This window comes from Chrysochloris asiatica, unplaced genomic scaffold, assembly GCF_000296735.1.
Source record: "Chrysochloris asiatica unplaced genomic scaffold, ChrAsi1.0 scaffold00246, whole genome shotgun sequence".
In the NCBI taxonomy this organism is placed as follows: Eukaryota; Metazoa; Chordata; class Mammalia; order Afrosoricida; family Chrysochloridae; genus Chrysochloris; species Chrysochloris asiatica.
This window is the reverse complement of record NW_006408764.1, coordinates 3,368,540-3,388,915: the sequence shown is the minus strand read 5'-3', so window position 1 is coordinate 3,388,915 and position 20,376 is coordinate 3,368,540. Positions and strand designations below refer to the sequence as shown.

At 38.0% G+C, this 20,376-nt stretch overlaps 1 protein-coding gene across 1 annotated transcript in view; it reads left to right on the top strand.

Moving 5' to 3' along the window:
* ARIH2 (ariadne RBR E3 ubiquitin protein ligase 2) overlaps nucleotides 1-20,376 on the top strand; it is a 69,586-nt gene that overhangs the window by 5,256 nt on the left and 43,954 nt on the right. The window contains exons 2-3 of the mRNA XM_006873625.1: nucleotides 205-268; nucleotides 1,631-1,981. Coding sequence (XP_006873687.1) covers nucleotides 1,727-1,981 — 255 coding nt within the window. The 5' untranslated portion in view covers nucleotides 205-268; nucleotides 1,631-1,726. The remainder of the gene's footprint in view (nucleotides 1-204; nucleotides 269-1,630; nucleotides 1,982-20,376) is intronic.

The window sequence follows — 20,376 nt, the reverse complement described above, 5'->3', positions numbered from 1 at the left end:
AATGGCACTTCATAACAACAACAATAGATCTTGTCAATGTAATTATGATATGAGGAATTCTATTGAAATGTATGCTTATATAATGAATTTAATAGTTTCTCTAGCACCTTATTACTTGTCCTTTAAAATGTGTTTGTTAAATAAATTTGCAACAGCACAGTACCAGTTTAAAAATATAACTGTAATTCTCTCTTTTCATTTTAGATGGAAATCATATGACATAGACTATTTGGATGCCATCTTCCTGACAGATCTTCAAGAGTTACAGGTATTTTTAATTCAGAGATGAACTTTTTCTTCCAAAGGAAAAATACTATAGTTAAGTTTGGTTGTGGTTAGATAGTTGTCACCATATTAAACAAATTGTTAAATGTTAAAAGTAAACTGCAAATATTATATTGTGCTCTATCATTAATGTATTTATTATTATTATTATTTGAGCATTATGGTTAATATAGAAAACAGCCACCAATATATTTATAATATTAATAATAAAAAAGGTGACTCTTTCATCTTATAGGCTGGTTACATACTCTATATACTTTGATTCTTAATCTTTGTTTAGATAATGATTGCTTTTTTTATTTAAAAAAAAAAAAAGAGAGATTGTTTCAAATAGATTCTGTATTTAATTTTGTATTTAACCCAGATTTGTAATGTAGATTGTTTCTGTACTGTTTAACCTAAATGCTCCTGCATTTAAGGTCCTGTTTTTTAGATAGAAATCACTAGGGTATATTCTTTGCAAATGATTACTTGAAATATAGTACTTGTGAAGATAAGTTAATGGGTATTTGCCAAACTCTTCTCTGAGATAAGATTAGAATTTGTGACTTTTGCTTTCTCGACTCATATTCTCTTTTTGTTTATTTGAGTAAAATTTTTTATCTATGAGGATTATCAGTAGCTGGTTTGATTTGAACTTTTTTGTTTCTTCATCCTACATAGAGTCCGGTTTTCCCTAGACTTGATCCTGCTAAGGCAAAATTATCTATATTGTTCCTTCACTGTTGTATCAGTTTTTTTGCCTCTTAGGTATTACTTTTAGAAGGTCAGTAAAACCCTTTAAAACTGTTGCCACATGGTGTTAAGGAAATTTTAAATATTGTTAGTTAAACCTTAGGTGTGTAGGCAGCCACCTGTGGAGATGTGCTTCTCCCATAAGAACTGTCCCATGGAAGGACAGATCCATGGGAATTTGACTATTTGACATGGTGCAGACAGCATTGCCCTTTTAGACCATGTCTTTCATGTGAAGTTACCAGTGCATCATAAGCCACTTCTGCTCTCTTAGAGGAAGTTTCCCTTTGATAAGTCTGTTGGGATAATTTTATTGAGGTTTCCAATATGAAATCAGAATTGGAATAGGCCATAGTGTGATACTGTGGGTTAATGCACTAGACTGCAAAGTCAGTTTGAACTGCAAGGTTGGCAGTTCAAGATTACCATCTGCTCCTCAGAAACCCTATACAGGGTTTCTATGGGTTGGAACCGATTCAATGGCACTTAACAACAACAACATAGTTGGAGTACGGCCAGTATTTTCCCATTTTGATTCTTCATGAATGGTTTCTGTTATAACTTCTCAAGGAAGAAAAGTAACACTTTTTTTCTTCTCTTCTTTTCTTAGAAGACATAAACACCAATGCATTTGAGAAAGCTGTAAAGTTTAGGGGGAGGGGAAAAAAAACTACTTTCCTGATCTACTACATTACTGTATGCTAAGATGTCTGTGGACATGAATAGTCAGGGATCTGACAGCAACGAAGAGGACTATGATCCAAATTGTGAGGAGGAGGAAGAGGAGGAAGATGAGGACCCTGGGGACATAGAGGACTATTATGTGGGAGTAGCCACTGATGTGGAGCAGCAGGGAGCCGATGCCTTTGATCCTGAGGAGTACCAGTTTACCTGCTTGACCTACAAGGAGTCTGAGGGTGCCCTCAACGAACACATGACCAGCTTAGCCTCTGTGCTGAAGGTGAGCCGTGTTGCCGATTCTATGTGTTAATTCCCCCCAGTCAAATCTAAGAATGTTGTTAGCTAGTGACTCTTTGAGAGTGATTGAATGATCCTGTAGTTTGAAACAAAATAAGTATATATTATTATCATTTGCTGTATTTACTTTGTTTTCAAATACAAAATCTTTTAAGGCCCTGAATTCCCAAATTAATAAGAATTAAAAGGTGGGGTAGATTTTGCAAAGATAAACCAGAAATGCCTAATCAGTGGCAGATTTGCACGCACTAGCATTTGTTTCAAAAATTGAGTATTATGACATTTTGACGTAAGATGTGGTAAGCTTTAGAATCTTTACCATCTTCTATACAACCATGTTTGAGTGACTGAGAATAACCATATCCATCCCCCTGGTTTGCCCTGAATAATATGTCTCTCTGGGCTGATGAGTTAATTTGTTTTCATGGACTGATGACTAATGCCTAATGTTGATAGAGAACATCTTAGCAATATCTAAGTAAAACTGATTCTCATAATTTGTGTTTCATTGATTTTAATGGGTTAAGTGGTAAATGTAAGAATTTAAAAGAATGAATTGGCTATTCCAGCAAGAATCTTACTTTTAATTCTTGCACTTCAGGACAATTACTGCCCTTGCTATTTGCATTTTTTATAGTCATTTATATATCGTTCCAGCATGTTTCCTTCTCCTCTAACATTAGCCATTCTGTGAAAGTGAGGACATTTCTTTTCACTGTTTTTGTTGATCTTCCTTAATGAACTGTTATATGGATTTTGTTATCTGCTCAACTTGAAGGTCAAGGGCATATAGGCATAATTTCAAACAATTTATCTTGTTGTTATTTAAGTGAAAATAACTAAGATACACTATACATCATTTTTATAAATGTTTCTTCTACTAGTTCACGGTTTTTTCACCCTGGTGGTCAGCAAAAGCTAACCTAGTACTTTGGATTTAGATACTCAGAGTGCCTTGCCAAGGCTTTGTTAGCAGCTGACTGTAAGTTGAAAGCTACAGATATTCTTGTGACTTATTCTTTAGGAGTGATGTAGACTTCCTTTTATACTCAGTATAAAATTCTGTCTGGGGAGTGGGAACCATGGAACTTCTGGGTTTGGGATTTTTATGCTATCTGTTATAAGAGAACTACTGTCATTTCAGAGAGCATTTCCTAGATAGAAAAAAGGAACTGGGTCCCAAATTGTTTTACTTTAATCATATTGTCCAGTTAGATGCTAGATAGTAGTGCCAATTAACCAAGCCTGTCAGGATGGTCCTATCTATGCACAGAAATTCTAGTTTGTCATATTCTCTGCATAGATTTTATAGCACTGCTAAAGAAGGTGCCATCCTTCTTTCTTACTAGGCTGAAATACGATGGGACTTCAAAAAGTTCAAGGAAAAATGGAATTATAGATAATGGAATTTTTCCTTAGACTTTTTTGAGGCCTCATTATATGATCAGTCCCTTGGAAATCTTCCCTTTTACCTCCTTATAGTGTTCCTTCATTGTTACTTATGCTTTCCTTGGTGAACCTCAAGAGCTTCTAGAAAACAGTCCAGAGCTTCCAACATGTTCTTTCAAGTTTAGAGAAAATGCAACCAGAATAGAGCTCACTCAAATTTTAAAATTAGGGTAAACCATAATGAAGCCCTGCTGGAAATGTAATCTTTGATTTAAAAACAAGTTGCTGTTGTTAGGTGCTGTCAAGTCAGTTAGGACTCATAGTGACCGTATGCACAACACTGCCTGGTTCTATGCCATCCTCACAATTTTTGTTACGCTTGAGTACATTGCTGCTGCCCCTGTGCCAGTGCATCTTGTTGGGGTCTTCTTCTTTTTCTCTGACCCTCCACTTTGCCAAAAATAATGTCTTTCTTCAGGAACTGGTCCCTCCTGATAACATGTCCAAAGTATGAGTGATGAACTCTGGTCATCCTGACTTCTAAGGAGCATTTTAGCTGTACTTCTTTCAACACCAGTTTGTTTGTTCTTTTGGCAGTCCATGGTACATTGAATATTCTTCTCCAACACCATAATTCAAATGTATCCATTCTTCTACGGCCTTTCTTATTCATTGTCCAACTTTCACATGCATTTGAGTCTGTTGAAAATATCATGGCTTGGGTCAAGCACACCTCACTTCTTAAACTGGTATTTTTGCTCTTAAACATTTTTTAAAGGTTTGTGAAACAGATTTGCGTAATGAAATACATTGTTTGATTTCTTGATTGCTGCTTCCATGAGTGTTAGTTGTGGAACCAAGCAAAATGAAAGCTATGACAACTTCAGTGTATTCTCCATTTATCATGTTTTTTACTGGTCTTGTGAGGATTTTTATTTTTATATTGAGGTGCAATCTATACTGAAGACTGTGGTCTTTGATTTTCATCAGTAAGTGTTTTAATTCCTCTTTGTTTTCAGCAAGCAAGGTTGTATCATCAGCAGATTGTTAATGAGTTTTGCTCCAGTTCTGATGCTATGCTTTTCTTGGGTTATTTGCTCAGCATACAGATTAAATAAGTATGGTGAAAGGATACAAACGTCATGCACATCTTTCCTGATTGTTGAACCTTGCTCTATTCGAACGACTGTCTCTTGGTCTGTGTACAGATTCCTCATGAGTACACCCAAGTGTTTTGGGATACCTATTCTTTGCAGTCATCCATAGCTTGTCATGATCCACACAGTCTAAAACCTTTGCATAGTCAGTAAAGCACATATAAACATCTTTCTAGTATTTTCTGCTTTCAGCCAGGATCCATCTGACGTCAGCAGTATTTCTAGTTCCACATCTGGCTTGAGTTTCTGGCAGTTCCCTGTTGATGTACTATTACAGTCATTTTCAAATGATCTTCAGCAAAATTTTACTTGCATGCAATATTAATAGTATTATTCAATGGTTTCCACATTACATTTCATCTCTCTATGGAATAGGCACAAACATGGATCACCTTCAGTTGGTTGGCTGCGTAGCTGTTTTCCAAATTTCTTGGCATAGATGAGTGAGTGGCTCCAGTACTGCATCACTTTGTTGAAAGATTTCAATTTGTATTCCATCAATTCCTTGAGAGCCAAAATATGATTTGTTTTTTTGCTAATGCCTTCACCGCAGTTTGGACTTCTTCCTTCATTAATATTGGTGGGTTAATACGCTGGAATACAAAGTTTGTTTGAACTGTAAAGTTGGGGGTTTAAGCTCACCATCCGCTCCTTGAAAACCCTATACAAGGTTGCTATGAGTTGGAACCAACTCAATGGCATTTAACAGCAGCAATAAAATTTCTTGAAATGGTTGAACATTGACCCTTGTTTTCTGGTAGAATGACTCTCTGCACTCCTTCCATCTTTTTTTGATGCTTTCTACATCATTAGTATTTTCCCATGGAATCCTTCAGTATTGAAAACTAAGACTTGAATTTTTTCTTCAGTTCTTTCAGCTTGGGAAATGCTTAGTGTGTTCTTCCCTTTTTGTTTTCTAACTCCAGGTCTTTGTATATTTCATTGTAATTCTTGATTTTGTCTTCTCAAGCTGCCCTTTGAAATTTTTCTGTTAAACTTCTCCTCATTTCTTCCATTTGTTTTAGCTTTTCTGTGCTGGGGAACAAGTTTCAGAATCTGTTCTGACACCCATCTTTGTCTTTCTTTCCTGCTTTTTTAATGACTGTTCGATTTATTCCTGTATGATGTTCTTGAAGTCATTCCACAGCTCTTCTGTCTTTGGTCATTAGTGTGTTATGCAACAAGTCTGTTCTTGAGACGGTCTCTAAATTCAATTGGGATGTGCTCAAGGTCATATTTTGGCTCTTGTAGAGTTGTTTTAATTCTTTAGCTTCAGCCTGAACTTGTATAGGAGCAATTGATGGTCTGTTCCACAGTTGGCTGCTTACCTTGTTTTGATTGAAGATACTGAGCCTTTCCACCATCTCGTGCAATCTCCAGCATCATTTCTATCACCAAGGCATTTATTCTAACTCTTGATCCTTCTTCTTTGTTTCCCACATACTCATCCAGTCACCAGGAATTGTTACTACATCTTGACTGCGTGTTTGATCAATTTCAGACTGTTAAAGTTGGTAGAATTCATCATCATTGGCTTCAATGGTTGGTGCATACATTTGAATAATAGTGGTATTAAATCTTCCATGTATGCATATGGATATTATCCTATCACAGATAGCATTGTAATTTAAGATACATCTTGAAATATTCTTTCTGCTGATGAATATGAAACCATTCTTTTTAAATTTGTCTTTCCTAACATAGTAGACCATATGATTGTCAGATTCAAAAAGGCCAATACAAGATCATTTCAGTACACTAATGCTTAGGATATTGATCTTTGTGTGTTCCATTTCGTTTCTGACAGCTTTGAATTTTCCTAGGGGAGTTCTGGTGTGACGCTATACGATAAGTTTGAACTGTAAGGTCTGTGGTTCAAAATCGCCAATCAGTCCTTGGAAACCCTATACAGGATTGCTATGAGTTGGAACCAACTCAACGGCACTGAACAGCAACAATCAATTTTCATAGATTCATACATCATATATTCCATGTTCAGATTATTAATGGATATTTGCATTTGTTTTTCATTTTGAGTTGTGGCCTATCAGCTAATGTAGGTCTCAAAATCTTTACTCCATTCATGTCATCACTGTCACCTCTACTTTGAGGAGGCAGCTCTTCCCTAGTTGTGTTTTGAATGCTTTCCAACAGTGTTCTGTCGCTGTTCATAAAATTTTCAGTGGCTTAACATTCAAAAGTAGTCTGCCTCTCCTTGTTACTAGTCTGTCTTAGTCAGGAAGCTCCACTGAACCCTATCTACCATGGATGATCCTGATGGTACAGCTTCCTACAGTACTACAGCAACATGAAAATCACCATAGTATGACATACTCATAGACATGCATATGGTGTATATGAAAATACGGGCAGTGGATATGTCCCATAGCAACCGAATCTCTTGTCAGTCAGATTTTGAGCAAAGTGGGAAAGAGTGACACAGCACAAACCATGCCGCTTTGAATGTGTGTCACTCTCCACAGTCCTCTGTTGATAATTCAGTCTCTTTTATCAGGATCCTGAAAGTGCTCACTATGTTTTTTCTGAATCTGCCTTTCCCAAACTTTGACCTGTAATTTTTCCCATTCTAGTTATCATTCTAGATCATCCCAAATCTTAACAAATTAAAATCTGTTCCAGATTTGCTTCCTCACCTATGCCTGAACTGGTTTGAATTGTTTGGATGCACTACTGTAGTCTTATTGCCTGAACATTACAGCCCATTTGCAAGCTATCATGTACTAGTCTTCTGACTACTTTTTATTGTTCTGCCTTTTCACTCCAGCTAGATTGTCTGTACCTGGAGGGCAGAAACTGCCTTATACCCTGTTTCCCCATCATTCTTGTGACATTGTTCGTTCTTGGTAGTTATTAAGTAATTCTTGGATAATTGTGGGTTTTGATGACAGTAACTACTGCTATTGTAGGGTCAGCTTCTGCTGTTTGTATGAGCCAGGTTCCCTAGTCCTTGCTGTATATCCTTCTCTACTATAATGGAAGGACATTGTCATCAAAACCAAGAAGAGAAGAAGCAGGAGTAACTTAGAAGAGAGATGTAGGAGTAAAAATATGGAACAAAGTTAAAATAGGGAAAGGGTTAACAAACAACAACAAAAAAAGGGCAAAGAGGAGAACTGTTGTTGTTAAGTTCCATCAAGTCAGTTCTGACTTACAGCATCACTGTATAGGGTTTCTGAGGAGCAGCTGGTGCAGTTGAACTGGTGACCTTGCGATTTGCTGTCCAGAGCTGATCCTATAGTGCCATACTCGGAGTCCTAAAGAGGAGGATAATCCATAAAAATTTATGCAGTGATGGTGGTGTGTGCCATCGAGTCAATTCATAGCAACTCTGTATAATAGAGTAGAATTACCCCACAGGGTTTCCTAGGCTATAGTGTTGAAAGGAGCAGATTGTTAGGCCTTTTTCTCCCATGAAGTAACTGGGTGGGTTCGAATACCAACCTTTCAGTTTGCAGCCAAGCGCTTAACAATTGCACTACCGTGACACTATTAAATGATGGTAGTGGTAGTTGTTTGCCGTCCTAGGACCCTATTTTTGAGTTTCTGAGGCTATAAATCTTTACAGGAGCAGAAAGCCTCATCTTTTTGTTTTGTGGAACTGGTAGATTTGAACTGCTTACCTGTGGTTAGCAACCCAGCTCGTAAACCACTATGCTACCAGGGCTCCTTTAAATGATGGTTGTGTTGTTGTTATGTGCTGTAGAGTCAGTTCCGATTCATAGAGACCCTGTACAGGGTTTCCAAGGCTGTAAATCTTTAAGGGAACAGAAAGCCTCATCTTTCTCCTGTGGAACAGCTGGTAGTTTCGAACTGCTGATGTTGCGATTTGCAGCCCGATTTGTAACCACTACGCTACCAGAGCTCCTTTAAATGATGGTAGAAGACATATATTTTTTCATTCCTGGACCTCACTGAAGAGTGCTAATGCCATTTCCTTTTTGGATCTGGGCAGCAAGGGTCCTGGTTATTTTGGTGATTTGACTGCATATAAAGTGACTCTGGAGTCCTGGTGTGGCTCTGTGGATTAATGTGCCAGACGGTAAAGCTGTTTGAACTGTAAGGTTGGCAGTTCAAGCTCACCAGCTGCTCCTTGGAAACCCTATACAGGGTCTCTATGGGTCGGAATTGACTTGATGGCACTTCACAACAACAAAAGGTACTCTAGTGTTTTAAGAGTCTAGGCAAAAGCAGTGTGATTAGGAGCAAAACAGAAAGAATTACTCAACCTTTTTCTTCTAAGCTAGCTGTTAAACAACTTTGTCCTAGCAACCAGCATTGTTTTTATTTTTGTAATTAATGTTATTTGAGGGTGGAACAGAATATTTCAAAAGCGGAGTTTATAGAATAGTGTTCACAGGTGCTTTGGCAACTCTAGACTCCCTATTATGTGTCTGAGAGTGGGGTTAATAGTGATAGTCACCCACTTGTCTTTCTGCAATCCTAATTTACTTCATGCATCATCATACTGTTTATCATTGATCGTCATGTCTGTGTTGTTTTGCTGTGTGCTAGCAGTTGCCCATAGATGAGCAGTGGTATAACCTAAAGTTGAGCCTTTTATTTCTTTTAGAATTTGAATCTGGGACGTTGAACTTTTGATTTAGTGAGAACTGCTGTCAGAGGGATAGCTTCCTATGTGTGTCTTGGGATAGTTCATTAGTAAGATCTGGAGAAAGGAAGGTGCCTGGAAAATCAGATAAATAAATGTTTATCTGTTATTAAGGGAAACTGTTGGTGTTCATATGTAGTAGCAAAACATGAACTGTCATTTTACGTAAATGGAGTAGTTGTGAGAGATCAGATGATTACTGAGTAACATGTGTTGGAGGGAGAGGGAAAATCTCTGATAAATAGATATTTGTGGTGACTGGGTGAATCTTTAAAGAAAACAAAGTTACCCTTTTTTGCATGCCATACTTATTTTTATATGTAACTTGTGAAAAAAATTACTGTGTTGTTACATATGAGAAAGAAAGTCCCTTTCCAACAAGAACAGATTTTTATTGCAAAAGATACTGTGGTTAGCAAAGAAGATTTTTGTCAGTTATTCAGTAAATCCTATTAAAACTATGCTATGGTATTCATGAGGTGTTTGCTAACAAGCTGCTTCAGAATGGACTCAGCTGTGGTAGACTCAGACAGAGCCAACTATGGGGGAGCCTGCTTTCTTAGGTTGGTAATGGATCAGTTGTTATTTCCTGCTAGCCAATTCTTTGTCTCTCAGCTATTTGTTATGGTTGTATGCAGGAGAGGAAAAATAATCATTGAAGGTCCCACCCAATTGTTTCAGGTGGTGGTTATATGCAGTGGAGTCAGTTCTGACTCATAGTGACCCTGTATAGGGTTTCCCTGGCTATATACCAGCCGAAAGCTGGTAGTTTTAAAATGCTGACCTTTAGGTTAGCAGCCTGACTTCATACCTACTATGCTATCAGAGCTCCTTCAGGAGGGAAAAGAAGTATGAGGATGCTTAAAAAATTCCATGGAAAGATTCCATTATCTTTTAAATCTATTTTTTCACATACTTTGTAAAGCACCCTTGTAGGCCACTTTGGCTTAGATGTATCTGAGCTTTGTTTTGAGGCAAGAGAACCTTGAAGGTGAAGTTGAAGGGTAGGCAGTGCAGGGAACAGAAGTCCAGGGTGATGTACTTGGGGTGGAACGGTTGGTTATTTTTTGGATTGGAGTGACAGACTAATGTGTAGGTAAAAGGGAACAGCGTTTAGAAGATCATGAATGTAGCCTGAAACATCTTCACTCTTGTTGTTAAGTGCTGTTATATTGGTTCCAACTCAAGGTGAATGTATAGTTTCCAAGGAGCGGTTGGTGGGTTTGAACTGTCAACCCTGTGGTTAGCAGTCCAGTGCTTATCCTATAGCGCCATATCAGGACTTTGCTATTAAAGGAATGATATAGGTTTTTTGAACTTCTTTAGCAGATGAGAGCCTATTCAATACTTAACATCTCAAACCTTCCCCAGATAGGCTGTTCCCTAGATAACATTGGAGAACTAAGTTGTTTATTATAAATGTTTTTACTGTAGATCATTTTCCTCTTTTGAAGATGAATAATAAATGAATTTTCAGGGCTTCTGTCTCTGAGTGCAGTCTTAGTAGTCCTGTGTTCAAAACAACTTGATTTCTGTGTTAAATTTTTTCCCCAACCAAACTCCATTCTTTATAAAAAATGTCCTATTCCCCTTATTGTTGTTGTTGTTGTTGTTAAGTGCCGTTGAGTCGGTTTCGACCCATAGCGACCCTGAATAGGGTTTCTGAGGCTGTAAATCTTTACGGGAGCAGATCGCCTCATCTTTCTCCCGCAGAGCAGCTGGTAGTTTCAAACTGCTGACCTTCCGGTTCGCAGCCTGATTCGTAACCACTACGCTACCAGAGCTCCTTATACATGGTGATAAATGTACCACTTTCACAGTTCTCAGTCGGCTTTTCTGATAACTTTCTATGTCGATTAAAATGTTTGTAGGACATTTAATAGGTTTGTTAAGGTTATGCAGGTCATAAATGAACGTTTGATTTCAAACCATCATATTCTTTCTAATGCTGTAATTTAGTTCCCCTTCCTACCTTGAAGCCATTTGGAGCCCTTTGAATCAGTCCTTTGGGGTGCTTTTCAAAGTTACCCAGGATCCCAAAGTTACTATACACTCAGCTATTTCAGAGGTTGGAAGGGTGAGCCTTACACGGCACAATTCATGAGCACCTCCTGTCTTGGGAGTGTCTGAGTGGGTCACTATCCTAGTGGCAGTACCCTGCTAGAAATGCAACAATACTGACAGACACTGCCCAAACCTCCCCACTATCTGTCGTTGTTTGTTGTTGTGAAGTGCCTTTGAGTCGGTTCTGACCCATGGTGACCCTGTATAGAGTTTCCAAGGAGCAGCTGGTGATCTTGAACTGCTGACTTTGCAGTCTGGCACATTAACCCACAGTGCTAACCTATAGCCAGGCACATGGTGGAGCCGGGGGTGATTTGAACACTTTGATTGACTCTCATGTTTTTCTAGTATAGCTGAATTTTTTAAGACCATGTAATTTTTATTCATTTACATGTTCGTTAAGTAACCAAGTAATATTTGTTTTTTTTTTGTTTTTTCCTTACTCATGGAAATATCTTCAAGCTGGGCCTAGTAATACTAAGTGTTTGTATGCTGAGTAGCTGTCTGATTTCTTTGGATCCTTTTACCCTCATCCAGAGCTTCTGGTGCCCTTTTCTGTGGGTATGTTGTTGTTGTTAAGTGCCGTGGAGTCAGTTCTGACTCATAGCGACCCTGTACAGGGTTTCCAAGGCTGTAAATATTTATGGGAGCAGAAAGCCTCATCTTTCTTCCACATAATAGCTGGTAGTTTCGAACTGCTGACCTTGCAGTTCACAGCCTGATTCAGAACCACTATGCTACTATGTTGTTGTTGTTGTTAAGTGCCGTCAAGTCGGTTCCGACCCATAGCGACCCTGTACAGGGTTTCCAAGGATGTAAATCCTTACGGGAGTAGAAAGCCTCATCTTTCTCGTGCGGAGCGGCTGGTAGTTTCGAACCACTGACCTTAACGTTTGCAGCCCGATTGGTAACCACTACGTTACTAGAGCTCCTTACACTAATTAAAAATTAATTAATTAATTAATTGACAAAATGAGTTTAGAATGGGGGCTAGAAAAAGGATATAGAAGGACATAGCTTGTTTGTTGTTTGTACATTTTTGATCACCTGCATGGTTTGGTCTTGTGCTTGTGTAGAAAGCTCTATTTACTGGACTGTTTAGTTGATTTGGGAGTTCTTGTCCCTTCCCCTTTTTTTGACTTTGTCTTTGTCCCTGCTTTTCTAGGGAATATATACGGAATTAAGTTACTGTTGTGTACCATTAAGTTGATTCCTACTCATTGTGACCCTATAGGACAGAATAGAATTGCCTCATAGGGTATCCTTGGCTGAAATCCTATGGGAACAGATCACTAGATCTTTTCTCCTACAGAGTGGCTGGTGGATTCACCAACCCTTTGTTTAGCAGTGGAGCACTTAACCACTGAATTACCAAAGCTCCTTGAAATTAGACTAGTCTGTCCAAAAGAGAAAAGAGTTGTAGGCAAGATTTGATAGAAGTGAGGAATGAGATAATGGAAAGGGTGCCAGCTTGTGCTACCAAAGTTTTATTACTTAAACTCCATGGTTTTATTACTTAAACTGACGTTTAAGTTTATGTCATATGCCCCCCCCTTTTTAAAAAATATTTTATTGTGAATTATGTGATAGTTTACATGGGAGAACATTCATTTTACATTCATCTTATTGTATATCGTTTTATTGCCATGGTTACAGTCCCCTCCATGCATCATCAGCCAACCAAAGGGTATACCCTGCAAGCCTGCCCCCTGGTCGTCAGCACACAGCCTGTCTCCCTCTGGGTCTAGAGTCCCCAGTTGCTCCATCTCTCCACGTCATCGTCTCTGCCTCCATCTCTGGCTTCATTGCTTCTCTGGGTAGGGTCCTGCTCTCCGCTCTTCTCCTTTGATAGTTCCAGGGACCTCCGCTCCTAGACTGCAAAGTTAATCACTCCCCTCCGTGCTACAAAATGTCTACCTTTACATTCCCATGTCATATGCCCTTTTGTTTGAAAGATCATGAGCCTTTATAAACATGAGAAATAGTTTCACAGTGGTAACCACAAATTACGAACCATATGCTGTTGTTCTTGTTAAGTGTCATCAAGTCAGTTCTGACTCATAGCTGCCATAAGTAGAGAAAAATATATACAGGCTGAGTGAGACGTTTGTTTGGAGCTCTTAATAGAATGAGCTGTTACCAGCAATGGGTGGTCTCTGCCTGGAAAAATTGCTCTCTTTTTTGAACAGTACAAAGTCTGAGTGCTCTCATCTCTTTGCCCAATTTTAAGCATTTACCAGTCTCTTTAATGTTTTCACCATCATTTCCCAGAATCCACAGATAGCCTTGCCTCCTTTTATAAAATATAACACCAGTGCCATCAAACTAGGCTTCCTGATCTTACTTGCTTACCAGGAAATTTGAGTTAATCCCACTGTTTTCTTCCCATGAAGCCCTTCACGACTCCCCACCCCCCCAGGCAAAGTTGGTCACTCTCAACCTCTGTACCTCTTTTATATGTGTTTCTTGGAATGTATTTACACAGATTGGAAATTGCCTGTTTATAAGACAGCACATGAACTCTTTGAGATAGATTTTTTTTCTTTGCATATTAAGGAACAACAACAAAAGCAAACCTATTGATTCTGACCTTTTGGATGTAGATCTCCAGGACTTTTTTCCAAGGCACTTCTGGATGGACTTGAACTGCCATCCTTTCAGCTATCAGTCAAGAGTTTAATTATTTTTGCTACCCAGGTGGCATTTCTTAACATATTAATCATAACGTAACATGCCTATTATGTTATATTCTTAGTTAAGTGTTGTTTCTAGTTGATCTATTTAGGCCCACCTCAGTAAATGTAAAAGTTCATAATTTAACTTCTAAGGTTCACTATTATACATAAACAGAAAATGCTTGTCAGAGTGCTTCTGTGAAGCCATCTCTCAGATGAACACCACCTAATGTTCACCTCTCGGATACATGCTACCATACAAATGAATGGTTCTCAGGTTGGGATGTACATTAGAGTCATTTTGGCAGTTCTAATAAAGAAACTTGAACTTTATACAGGCCTAATGAAATAGAATCTTCAGGAGTAAGATCAAGGCATTTCACATTCTATTCCTGTAAATGTCCACAAAACAGTTGTGAAATAATTCAAGTGCTCATTTTTATTGAAATGAGGGGAGAAGTGTTTACTTTCTTTGGTTGCTGAAAGAGTGTGTTCAACAGTCAGTGTACTGGTTTCGTAACCACAGTAGGAGTAGGGTTTTAACTGCCAAACTGTACTTAGAAGTTGGCTAGGTTTCCAGAAATCATTTTGATGTCTGCATGCAACTTCATATTTCATTGATGATAAAGGTGAAAGTGGGTTCTTAGCATGTCCATTTTGCTCTGTAAAGATGACTTATGGTGCAATCAAATACAATGTGGATAGTTTGACAGCATTGTAGCGAACATATCAAATCTTAACACATACGTTGTCATTTCCCTCCCTCCACATGAAAATGAACATAAAGACTTATAAATGTTATCATCTCATCGTAACAAAGAGAATGGGGTAAGGATTGGCATATGAGAGAACAGAGGGAACATCATTGCACATGAAAGTCAGTTTGTCTAGCACACCCTTGAAGAGGCTGTGGGTTTCAGTTTGACAAATGCTGGGAGAGAAAAGTGTGCTTGCAAATGGGGGAATTCATTAAAGATCTGGGTATGTAACAGCCAACTGGTACACATTTGTTCTCTAGACAAAACAAAAAATGGTTATTTGTAAGAAATGGGAAGTAATATGCCCTTTAAAATGTGAGATTTGACCAATCTCATTTATCATTTGTGGGACTGTGAGTAACGGCTACCTCTGACTTATCAGTTCACAGGTTCTGAAAATGAAATAATATTCATAGAACATAAATTAATTATTTGTAAGGGTACAATTTAGCGGCATTTAGAATTTTCACAGTGTTAGGTAACCATTACCTCCATCTAGTCCTAAAAGGAAGTACCATGCTTATTAAGAAATAGTCATCCCTATTTCCCCTTGGCAACTACTAATCTACTTTCTGTCTCTATGGATTTACCTATTCTGGAAATATCACCTATAAATAGAATCCAACAATTTGTGCCCTTTGGTGTCTTCTTTCACTTTAGCATAACATATCCGAGGCTCATCCACATTGTAGTATATATCAGTTTATTGTGACTCTCTTTAGTTACCTGGAAGTAGCTAACCAAGAATCACTTGACATTTGAAGAAAACATGCAAAATGAAAAAACTGAAAAGAGATCAGAAGATTATTATTATTTTTTTAAAGCACACCTTAATAGTCTCTAAAGTATTCAAAATGTGGCATCCATAAAGCAATCAAAAATGCCATGAGGAAAAAACAATCAGTTAAAAAGCACTCTTGGAGACAAATTGTAGATTTGCCAAGTTAAAAAGTATTCTGTGGGTTAATCAGAAGATAAAACCATGAAAATCTCTGAATATATTAATTCAAAATGCAAGGAAAAAAAATGTGTGTGAAAAAAAAATACAGAGAGTTCATCCAGGATATCCAGCATCTCATAGAATTTCTGAGAAATGAGAACCAGAAGCTGAAGGGAAGCAAATATTTCAAACACGATAAAATTTCTAAGAGGGGTGCAATCTTCCTCATGAATGAAAGGGCCTATCTTTGGTCCATTAGGATAAAAATCTGCTAGAACTGCTGCTGAGATTTCAGAAAAACCGAAAGAAAACTCGAATTCGTTTTTAGGCATTCAAGGACTCCCAGTATGTACAAGGGGGACTTCTAAATGTTTGTAGAAATATTTATCTTTTAATTCCATATTTCTGTGAACTTTTCAAAGCCCCTTCATACTTCCTTTGTTATCTTTCTTAAAGTAGTTTCTTGAGGATGGAAGTCAAAATAGAAGCTAAGAAATATAGAAGTAGTTGAATAAGCCTAGCAGTCTAGTGCAACATCTCAAGATACCAGCTATACAATAGACCTGAGAAACGTTCAGTCCAAATTTGAATGAAATCTTAATGATAACCAAAAAAGATTTTTTAAGTCATAGGAATGGAATAACTACTAAGCAATAGATGGGATAAAGAAGCTAGAAGATAATAGAGTTGTGATGAAGAAGCAATAGAATTTTTTTATTGGATGAGGAGGAATGGTGGTCAGGATTTCCATGCAAAGCAGAGAAACTACATTCACAGAAATCATGATTCAGATATAAAGCAAACATGTGGCATGAGTCTGTGGTCTTGTTAATAGTATTCTAAAGTTAAATAGCATAGGAGACGTTAACAGTAATTTAAATGTTAAAAAGTTGTGAGGCGCTAGAGGGTAGTATGTTGTTAGGTGCCATTGAGTTGATTCTAACTCAGCAATCCAATGTGACAGAGTAGCACTTCCCCATGGATGCCCTGGCCTGTAATTTTTATGCGAGTAAATCACCAGGTCTTTTTGCTATAGAGCTGCTGGGTGGATTTGAACTGCTAATCTTTTGGTTAGCAGCCAAGTGCTTAAACATTGTGCTACCAGGTCTCCTTATGGGTGGTATAAGTAGGCTTAGTCTGGTCATAGAAAGTGCTATGGTGTACTCAGTGATTTTTGTAACAACCAGAAGATCCTCGCTGAATAAGAAGACTGAAGAGGGGAATGGAGAAATGGGGTTGGCATTTTATTCCTTCATTTAAGTGTTTTTTAAAAATTTTCTTTGTTCATTGGTAATTTTCTTTGTTCATTTCTCAATTAAATTTGTTGATTCCTAATAAACAAGTGTTTCCTGAGTATCTTTTGGTGATTAGGTGCTGGGAGATATAGGAAAAAGTTTCACCTACCTTTTAAAGAATTGTTAAGGCATACCATAGAATGGTCAAGCATTTGATATCAAAATGGCAGCATTTGCTAAAGGACTAAGTTCAGAAGAGTTGGGAAAGAAGAAGAAATGGGAACAAAGGGAAGATCAGTGGGATCAGCGATGTTACATTGAGGAAATTGCAGTCTTTGAGATGAAACGAAGTATATGATTTGTTGAATCAAACCTGATGATCTGTTATGTAAATTCTCAAAACACAATAAAAAACTTTTTTTAAAAAATGGTGGAGTAGGGGTATAAATAAAACCTTTTCTATTTTCACTTCGTATTTTTCTAACATATTCAGCAAAAGCACCACTTACTTCAGTCTTTGGAAGAACTTGAAGTGGCTTCTCCAGACTCCATCCAGCCTGAATACCTTCCTGTTCCTCTTTTCCTTAGCCCATATGCTTGCCTTTTTTTTTCTCTTCTTTTTTTCATTCTCAAACCTCTTGTCAAGGTTTCTGTCTTATAACTCACAGAAGACCTCAGTACCCTCTATCCTTTTTCATTTCCTTGGAGAAGCTGGTGTGTGTCTGGCTTCTTTTGTCAGATTGTGTATTCCCTGAGGGCTTGGCAGACCTTGGTGCCTGCTGGAATCCTGAAGGAGGATGACTGTGAACCTAGATGTGGATCCTACTACTGACTAATGCATTGTTCTAGGTGCTTGGATATGGCAGAGAAGGAAACAGACAAAGTTTTCAGCCCATTCTAAACAGAATGATTTGTTTTTTAGATAAAAATTGGTTAATGTATTTTGAGCTTAATTACAGGAGTAGATAAGGAAGTCAGTGGGGTAGAATCTGTCTTGAAACATGTTATTAGTCTTTGACTTTGTCAGTAACGTGTAACACCTTCTGTGTTGTCCATCTTCTGGAAATGAATGGTCCTTGGGTGGTATTGTCTGGCTAGTATTTGATGGTCTCTCTTTGCTTCTTCACAGAATCAGTAATTAGAAGAGAACATTATTTGAGCAAACCTGAACAAAACATGGCTTAGTTATACTGTGCAGTTCTTTAGACAGCAGCTCTCACATGCGTTTTTTTTTTTTTTTTTGCTTGTGGTTGTTAGAAATGACCTTGATTTGCTAAAATGGTGGTCATCCTGCCTATATGGCATCCTCTGCAAACCTGTTAGAATTCTTAAAGCGCTATACTAGCCTATTACACTAAGTACTTCATAGAGAGTTTTCATTGAAATGCACCCTAAAATATTTGCTAATCTGGATTTAGTTGACAGTAATCTGGAGGCTAGAGGGTGGGTGAGATAAAGATACAGTAAGACTAGCCACAAGTTAATGTTGGAACTAGATGGTGGGTATATGGGGTTCATTTCCTAGATACTTTTGTAGATACTTGGAATTTTTTATAATTAACAAAAAATGTGACCTCATGTTCAGAGAATGAAGTTTAATCTTTATTCTGTTTTGTACAATTAACCTTTTATTTAACGGGGCTTTATTTTTTGGTATTGATTTTTAACACTTGGAGGAGACCACAGCAGTTAGGTCTGAGTTAGACTAATGGGAAAGCTTTAAATCTGTGTTTATTAATCAGGTTTTTAAAAGCACATGTAGCATGTGTATTTTCTCCCTGCATGAACCTTAAAAGAGAAATTAAAAGGGAGAAAGTTGAGATTAGGTGCCAGAGAGCTGACCTTTTAGAGACTGAGAGTATGTGGGTCTGGGAGGTGTGAAGTCCTATCTCTTATATTAAACTTAAGGGTGAACCTTGCCCATGCCCTGTGGGACCCCCACTACCACTACCACCAGTGCTGATTTTTTTTTTCTCATTCTAGGCTGGTGTTCACCTACTCCTTTCCCTCTGTGGCTTAACCTTGTTTCTTTTTCTTATCCCTCCATTACTTTCTTTTCTCACCCTCAAACCTTTGAAGACCCAAATCCATCCATCTTGATCTCTTTAGGCTGTTGTACATTGCCCCTGTCTCCCCAGGCTCAGAGCTTGCCCCCATTCACTCCCTTCATCTCTGCTTTAATGAGTTAACTAGTGTGATTGAATCACCAAGTGGCTTAACACAGGCTGAGGCATGGATACCCATTCATGTAAAAAAATTTCAGGCAGTTGGCAAGTAAGATTTTTAAATAAAAATTGAAACTACCACCTGTATTTTTTCAGGCCGTTGATGCTCACTGCCATCAGCTGCATCCTCCCTATGGCACTGGTAAGTGTGGGAAGGGCTGGTGACAGTTTTGGTGGGCTGCTGGATTTTTTTTTTTTCCTGGGGTAAAAAATCTATTTGCAAGTTATGTTAACTTGTCCCCAAAGGCTTGATAGTTTGAACTAGCTATGTTGTTGCTAAGTGCCATCAAGTTGATTCCAACTTATAGTGACCCTGTATAGGGTTTCTAAGGAGTATCTGGTGGATTTGAACCACCAGCCCCGTGCTTTGCAGTCCAGTGCTGATCCTACAGTACCACACCAGGAGTCCTGAACTAGTTATAGTAGACTGAAAAGATGAAGAACCAGCAACTGGCCATGCTCATGGTTTTCCTTGGGGCACTGCTGTCAGGATCCACATATAAATTTAGCATGTATATGTGTTATTTTGAACAATAAACATATCAGTATTCAAGTGTTCTGAGATGTCAAATTATAAACGTTACGTTTTCTAAAAGTATTTTAAAATGTTTTTCCAGAAGACATTGTGTATTAGAAAAGGCCCTAAACGTTATATATACTTACCATTTCCGTCAGTCGCAGGGCTTATCTCTCTTTGGTGTTGTAAGTTTTCTGTGCACAGGGGGTTCAGAATGTTTGCGCCAGTAAAATTTCAATAGAGACTTGGGGGCTTTTGGTAGAAATTGGAAAAATAAAATTATGCCTGTCATTTACTAACAATCTTTGAGTGGACATGGGAACTTGTAGTTTAAAAGATAGTTTCACCTCAGTATGGCGTTCTGCTTAGGGACCTAATATGAGAAATAGACACTGAATAAAATTGAAACATTAAGTAGGAAAGCAAGTCACAGAATTGTTAAAGTATTATCCTACAACCTGATGGCTACTGGAGTTCCCTTATCTAAACTTCTGAAACCCTGGAGTTACCTCTTCGTTGTGAATGGATTAGAGACCACACAGATCCAAAGTTTGTATTACCAAGGTGGCCTTCATTCCAAGTCAGCAGATTCATGTTTACACTTTCACTTCTTTGGTCTTTGAAAGTCGTTAGATGATTTAAGAAAGTATATCTGGAATGTGTTTTGAAATGCTACAGTTGTGGATTTGTGTTCTTTTACCCATGAGTTGGAATTGTCTTGAAGGCAACTAACAGCAATCATGCCAGGAATTGCTTGCTGGTAATAGCAGCAAAAACAGTCAAGCACA